This window comes from Cyprinodon variegatus, unplaced genomic scaffold, assembly GCF_000732505.1.
Source record: "Cyprinodon variegatus isolate N-32 unplaced genomic scaffold, C_variegatus-1.0 Scaffold232, whole genome shotgun sequence".
NCBI classification, from domain to species: Eukaryota; Metazoa; Chordata; class Actinopteri; order Cyprinodontiformes; family Cyprinodontidae; genus Cyprinodon; species Cyprinodon variegatus.
Window position 1 is genome coordinate 1,027,792 of NW_015150685.1, and position 7,374 is coordinate 1,035,165.

General features: G+C 46.5%; 1 protein-coding gene across 2 annotated transcripts in view; it reads left to right on the top strand.

Annotated features, from left to right (window-relative positions):
* Positions 1 to 7,374, top strand: part of ncapd3 (non-SMC condensin II complex subunit D3) — a 33,064-nt gene that overhangs the window by 15,433 nt on the left and 10,257 nt on the right. For both annotated transcript variants that reach the window (XM_015381391.1, XM_015381392.1), the window contains exons 8-16: positions 1,129 to 1,262; positions 3,978 to 4,050; positions 4,129 to 4,254; positions 4,392 to 4,644; positions 4,831 to 4,869; positions 6,015 to 6,098; positions 6,173 to 6,246; positions 6,330 to 6,464; positions 6,550 to 6,770. In XM_015381391.1, coding sequence (XP_015236877.1) covers positions 1,129 to 1,262; positions 3,978 to 4,050; positions 4,129 to 4,254; positions 4,392 to 4,644; positions 4,831 to 4,869; positions 6,015 to 6,098; positions 6,173 to 6,246; positions 6,330 to 6,464; positions 6,550 to 6,770 — 1,139 coding nt within the window. The remainder of the gene's footprint in view (positions 1 to 1,128; positions 1,263 to 3,977; positions 4,051 to 4,128; positions 4,255 to 4,391; positions 4,645 to 4,830; positions 4,870 to 6,014; positions 6,099 to 6,172; positions 6,247 to 6,329; positions 6,465 to 6,549; positions 6,771 to 7,374) is intronic.

The window sequence follows — 7,374 nt, forward strand, 5'->3', positions numbered from 1 at the left end:
GTTAGGGAATGGAGTCAGTGACTCGTTAGGGAATGGAGTCAGTGACTCGTCAGTAGGGTTGGAAATTGATAAGATTTTCACAATTCCAATTCTCTTATTGATTCTGTGAAAATATTCGATTCCTTATCAATTCTGTGAAACGATGAACTTGGTAAGTGCACGGTGACATTCGTCTACCTTCGCCTGGGACATTCTATTTCTGCCTGCCTCGGCGAAAACAGAAGGCAGTGAACGGGAGCTTCCAGCCTCTGAGCAGCCAGGCTACTCGTCTCGTCCCAGTCAACTAAATCTAATGGAGAAGGCATCCGTTTAATGAAAAGGCATTACTGTACAATTTCAGGAAATAACCTCATCTCCCCCTGATTTAAATAAACAAGCGTCACCTTTCTCTCGCTCCCTGAACAGCAGAGCAACTTCGTAGCATGTTAAATAACCCCAAAGAGAGGTAGGAAACTGGTTCATTTCCAGAAATGGGATATGATTTACTAGGAGCCACATTAAGCAAAGCCAGTGATATAAAACTAGCTACTTACCACCAGAGTTGCCTTCCATGATGGTCGTAACTTTAGCTGCTGTCCAGAAGCATCAAAAACACGACATTCGTTAAAATGTATGCCATGATGTGTGCGCAGGTGTTTCTGCATGTTGGACGTATTTCCTCCTGCAGATGTTATTGCCACTTTAGATCCAAACTTTCGATCACTTTACCCGATGGGACACAATTTTTTTTGTTTTGCTTTTCTAGACGTAACTTACGTAGAAACGTGATGTAAGTTTTGCTGCATAGCGCTAGGCTTTGGTGCTTTCCTGGAACCGTTAAGGGAACCGTGAAGCGAGCTGCCAAACGGTGCCATGGAACTGGAACACATGGAACCGGTTCCCATCCCTACTCGTCAGGGAAACCGGTTCAGTGACCGGTTTGGGAATGGAGTCAGTTACTCGGTAGGGAGCCGAGTCAGTGACTCGATCATTACAGTTGTCGTTTAGACAGCTGAAGTGATGGAATGCAAGGATTTCAACATTAGTTTTGTCTTTGTGGAGTTCATGACAATGAGCTCTAACTGCTGACATGTTGTGATGAAGCACTTTTAAACCCAGAGCTCCACTGATAAACCGTCTGTCCCTCAGTCCCTAAGGAGAGTCTTCTATCGGCTGCTCTACGTCATCCTGATGATGAATAAAGTCCACGGCAGGAAGCCTTCCCTCCTCGTCCCCAACCAGGCCGTCCTCAACACGCGGGACCAGGCCATCCACTTCGTCTGGTAAGCAGCTTTCATCCAACAGGCTGGATGGAGAGAATTTCTTAATCCTTTGTGGGATCTTCATGGAACCAGACTTTGGATCGAGGTTTCAACACATGCTTAGTTTGTGTCTTAGGAAATCAACCTGGCATTAGATTCTTTAGTTCACTTTCAATTCCACTCAGCATCCATCTCCAAAGGCTCCAGTGGAAGGAGTTTGCAAACGGAGGGACATTCAGTACAATTCTTCAAGCTGATTGGTTAAATCAGCAAGTGGCACCCGCATCGATGTCTGTCAGCCAATCACAGCAGCATCTGTGGCGTATTACATTCCTGATTAGGTTCACAGCTAGTGGAATCAAACTCTTACCAAACCGATCCAGAGGAAACCAATAATCATGGCGTCCTTCTGCTTGGTCCTACCACCGGTGCAGCCATGTTTGTTTTGCTATAGTCATCTGGTTAAACCTCATTCAATTCACTGCATTTCAGGGCCGCTAGAAGTACTTTTGGACAAAAGACCTATGAGTCTACAGGCCCATTTAGAATACAATAAAAATAAGTAAATACAGAATGACTGACTACTTTGTCATACATATTTATGTGCACATAACCAAGGTTTGTAACACACAGACATCATCAGTTCTCAGGTAATTATATGCGCTATTGATTAAACTTCACAATAACACTATAACGACGTAGATTTGGTCAGCTGTGTCACTGTGTTTATGTCACACGTGACTCTATTAGCTCCAAAATCCTTATAGGCAAACCACAAGGAAATAATGATATCCCTCTATTTAGTGTTATTGAACAGTTCTCCACATCCGTTACACTAAGAACACAAGATCAAAATAACACTGTAAAATAATACAGTTTCCTAAAACTGCATAAATAGATATGAAAGTGCGTGGCTGCATGATGCCCTTACTTTGAGCTACAGCCTGGCGACCTGCCTGGTTACCAGCGTCCAAATGTTCAGGTGCGCTCTGAGGTCATGGAGATAAAGTCTCTCACAAGGATTATAGTATTCTGGCCCCAGGCCTGTGATTAACGTGTTTCGCAACATTTCTGTTTTAAGAGTTTAACACATCTATGGTCTTTTGACAAGATGTAGTTTTGTGAGCTTGTGGATTCTCTCTTCAGATCTCGCTACAGTTCATCTTCGTCGCAAAGTAATTAGCAAAATGACAAACGCACTTAAGCTGGGCATACACTGTGACTTTTTTTTTGCCCTTTTCGGGCCGAATTTCCAGTGGTGTGAGAATTTTTCGATCGCGGCTGTCTTTGAGCCTGATGGTGCATCATGTGGTGTACAGGGGGTGACGAGGGGCAATCAGCCTCTCACGACTACATCCCGATCAGGAATCGTAAGGTCGGAAGAAAATCAAACATGTCTGAGGCTTTGTGAAGGTAAATCTGTGTTTTGCATGGTCTAATATTGTGTCACAAACCTAAAAGAAAATGTACCAGTATAATAAAGCTTAAACTCAGCTTTATACCTTTTTTAATGTATAAAAACTATATATTTTCTGAGAATGTTTTTTTTTTTTTTTTGATGCAAATGAACAAACATCTAGAAAAAGTTGACTATATTCTATTTTCCATGTGAATCCCAGATTGTTTATTCTTCTTTGTCTTTTCTAAAAAGTGCTTTAAATCAGTCCTTCCTGTCGGAGACGCGTTTTAAGTCTGTCTGTCCAGACTGTGTCCACGTCTAATCACTCCGGGCACTTTTAAAAAGAATGCAGGGAAAACAATGAAGTACATTAGCCGTCCCGCAGGCTGTTAGCCGAGACTTACGCTGGAACCAACTCCTGCAAAAAGTCTGGTTGTTTCCTCGGTTTGCTGCGTTACATTTATTTCGGTCTTGTCAGGTCCCTGCTCCTTTTAAATACATTTTTTCCACCATCGTCCTTCGTCGCGAAAAGCCTAACTCAGTAAAGATCTCACTGTATTGGGTGAAAGCTGCTCATGTCCAACTGTCATTGTCGCCATAATCTCTCCCTCACTGCCTGACTGATTACTAGCTACATCACCTATATCACTGTAGCAGGAGCCCCAAAGCCATTCATTTTGGCGATGCTGATTGGCCAATAATATTTATTCATTTTCCCTAGATACATTATACAATTGGTTATTTTGCTACACTTCAGGGGCGCTTTGAATGAGCGCCATGAGTCAGTGGAAATGCGCTGTTGAATGAGAGTCTATTGGTAGAAGTGTTTTAATAATTCATATTACATGTAGCCACTTACTATTATGTAAAGCTGACATTGATAATACTTTTAAAATCTATATATATTATTTATGACTGTGCCCCTCCACATCAAGGGAGGGCAGCACCTCAGCGCCCCCTATGGGCCAGCCGCCACTGGTCGGGTCTTACAGTGTGAGAGCAAGCATCGTATTCTTTGAATTTTAAACCTTGCGGTTTCGTCATGCAGTTTGAGCTGTAGCTGCGTGCAATGATTGAAAAGATCGCACAGCGGATGCCCGGCTTTAATTGACCATTTAAGTAATAAGGTTCTATACAGCCGCCAGCTGCTTTACTCGATGTGAACAGCTTCTCTGTTGCCCTCTTCTGGTGGGAAAAGGAAATGTAGTTATTTTTTTAGGAAACTCTAAAATAAGAAGTTTCCAAATGTTTTTTTTGGATTACATCGCTAGCAGAGGTGGATTTAGTTTCAGCACCTCGTTTACCGTAACCTGCTGTGTTTTTCATGTGCTCTGCAGTCATCTGGTGGAGGAGCTGAAAGATCTGGCTCTACCTTTGCTTCAGATCCTCCTGCAGCATATCTGCTTCCAGGTGAGTCCTGAGCCAGAAGTCATCACAACCCCCCTGGCAGCTATAATGCAGTGTCATGGTTCTGCTTCTGCTCTGTAGATGGTGGAGAAGAGTGAGTATCGCAGCCATGGAGCCCAGGCTGTGGGGATGTTGACGTCTCAGATGGTCAGTGTGGACTACGCCTGCTTCATTAAGTGGCTGTTCAGCTTCTCCAGTCATTCAAAGGTAACATCACCATGGTTACTTGTTCCTCCATGAGACAGTGGCTGCCTGTGGGAGCCTCGCTACGGCTTTAGAAAATCTTCAAGCAGTCAAATCTCCTTTCTGTCCTCACCTGTTGACTCCCCTCCCCCTCTCTGCAGATGGTGCACCGGCTGTTCTCCGTGGACGTGGTGATGGTGTTGTTGGCCCAGCCAGAGAGGAGCGTGGAGGACTGTCCGGACCCGGAGCTGGCCAGGTTCCTGCCTCAAAAGTTCCTGATCCAGGAGGTGTTGTTTGCCCGGCGAAACGATGAGTCTCCCACCGTCCAGGGTCACGCTCTGTCCTGCCTGGCGCAGTGCTTAGAGCTGCCCTCGCTCAATGTGACCCGGGCCGTCCACGACCTCTTCTCTGCCAGTAAGGAAACACTTGGAACCCCGCGGAAAAGACCAGAGTAGCTCATTTAGTTACTGGTACCGGCAGTAGAGCTTAGCAGTCCTGTCCTGTTCTTTTAATCTCCTAGCACGTTTCAGAATCAGAAACCAGCCATCTGACGCGGTGCTGCTTCTGCAGAATCTCACATGGTTTCTCTTTTCTTTTTAGCTGGAACTCAGACGGTGCTGGAGGAGGAGCTGACCGCAGGTATGCTTCCTCGATCTGTTGATTTGCTGNCATGGTTTCTCTTTTCTTTTTAGCTGGAACTCAGACGGTGCTGGAGGAGGAGCTGACCGCAGGTATGCTTCCTCGATCTGTTGATTTGCTGCAAAGCTCTGACTGTTCTAACAGGAGTCAGAGGGCCAGCTTTTAGAGGGCCAGCTGCTCCGCTTTTAGAGGGCCAGCTGCTCCGCTTTTAGACTACGTTTACACCAAAAGCAGCAAAGGCAGCAGGAGCAGCTAGTTTACATGCAGAGTCAATGGTTGATGCCTGTCGAGGCGCAGCAAAAGGTCCCGCAGAGCATTTCTAGCAGCTGAAGCAGCGCGTCGGGAACGTTTGAGTTTGCGACGCAAACACAGCTGTTGCTCAAGTTTGAAAAATCTAACTTTTGCTGCTTGTCGCACCACATCAACCAATCAGAGAAACTGATCTGGGTGCTGGCAGGGAGACAGATACATCGCTGATGATACAGATCTCTATGATCACTCCTCTGAAACAGTTAACGCCTAAATTAACTTAAAATGCCAAAATCTGCTGGCAAAACATGTTCGTTTTCATTATCCTAATGCAGGCATCGGCAAACTCGGTCCTCGAGGGCCACTGTCCTGCAGGTTTTAGAGGTTTCTCTGCTCCAGCACAGCTGATTTTAATTGGAAGTTGATTAACAGGCTTTGGCTCTACTGCAATCATAATCAGCTGTGCTAAAGCAGGGAAACCTCTAAAACCTGCAGGACAGCGGGCCTCGAGGACAGAGTTTGGGGATGCCTGCAGTTTGGTTAACGTACATGAAAACCGCCTTCCAGCCGCCGCTGCAAACCGCGAGGAGGTGACCTGCTGTTGAATGGGATTCCTACTGACCATGCCGGTATGTGGGGCTTTGAGCAGCTCCGACAGAGAAACAATATTTGAATGCAGGATCGTAATCTTGATGAACTGACTGCACAGATGAAGTTTTCAGGTGGACCTTCTCACTGAAAAACATATTAAAACGTGTTCATTCCCACTGATCACAGCAACTATAGCTGCCAGGCAAAGAAAGGATAGAGTAGCTCCGCCCAACGCGCATCAGAACTTTCCCACCGCGCAGCTGAAGCAGCTTTCCAACATGGTTCTGATGGCTGCTGTGTTGCAGGAACCTCTGGCTCCCAGAAGAGTTACCGAACTCTGCCCTTCAGGACGGTGGAGCTCAGCAGTACCAGCAGCTCCAGCTGTGAGGGTCAGTCTCTCTCTCTGACATCCAAATTTAGACCCAAATCTGGTTCTAACCCAAATGCTTTGTTCTAAATGCAGCTAAAGAGAACCTGGCCCTTCTCCTGCGCCGTGTTGGTGACCCAAAGACAAACGTGAGGAAGGCGGCTCTGCAGGTACTTGGATCTCCATCTCTCCTCTCTGGGCCACCAGAGGAAGCTGCTCTGCTTCTACTTCCTTTCTGTTCTCTGTTCTTCAGGCTCTGGTGGGTCTCCTGAAGCACGGCGTTATTCCTGCCACCTGGGAGAACCTGGAGAGTCTGTCGGAGCGCAGCAGAGACCCGGCCGTGTCCGTGAGGAAGAAGGCCTTGCAGTGCCTGGGGGAGCTGCTGGCTGTAAGCCTCATGCCTTCATGCAGTCAGACTCGGGGTCGGGTTCGGTCGGTTCCTCTAACCCCTGCTTACTGACTGTCTCCATCAGGCCAAACCGAGCTGCAGGGCGGTTCAGAAGGCGTGGCTGCACTGCGTGGTCCCAGCTGTCATGGACACGGAGAGCTCTATGCAGGAAAAGGCACTGGAGCTTCTGGACCAGGTGCTGCTGAGTCAGGTGAAGCCTTACAATGAGAGGAGTCTGCTGGACCACAGCCAGAGCCTGACCTGGGACCTGCTGGGCCTGCTGTGTGACGAGAGCCAGAACCTCAGGTCAGATGATCAATTCTGTTTCAGCGTGGATCAGGGTTTTGGACAGTCCACAGGGATTAAAGTATTCCGGCCCCAGGCCTGTGATTAAAGTATTTCCGACTCGTAGCGAATACCCATGGGTAAAAAAATAAAAAAATCACTAAATAAATAACAAAATCAAAATCCCTCTTGCGTTTATCAGCCAATGGTGGCTCTGAAACTAACAGTATTAGCAAATCAGAAGAAGAAGGGGGCGGGTCTTAGGAAAGCGTGTTCCTCCTCCTCTCGTTTGTTGCTCAAGTCGCCAGATAGATTGTGGTACAGTGCTCAAGTTCTACACGGAAAGTCAACTTGTGCCGTTTACGGCTCCATTCAACGGAGAGACGTGCAAAAAGTTAAAAATAAATAAATGAAACTGTGTTTGGAGAGAAGGACGATGGAGAGAGCAGAATTGCAGGTCGTTGGCACAATGCAGTTCAGGAAGATGTCACGACTATAAATAAAGGAAAAATAAATGGCGCTGGGCATGGCTGCAGGAGACAGGGCGAGATGTGTATTTAACCCTTTAAAGTCCGATCCAAGAATAAAACAAAACAGAAAATAAATTTTTTTTGGTTTGAAGTCC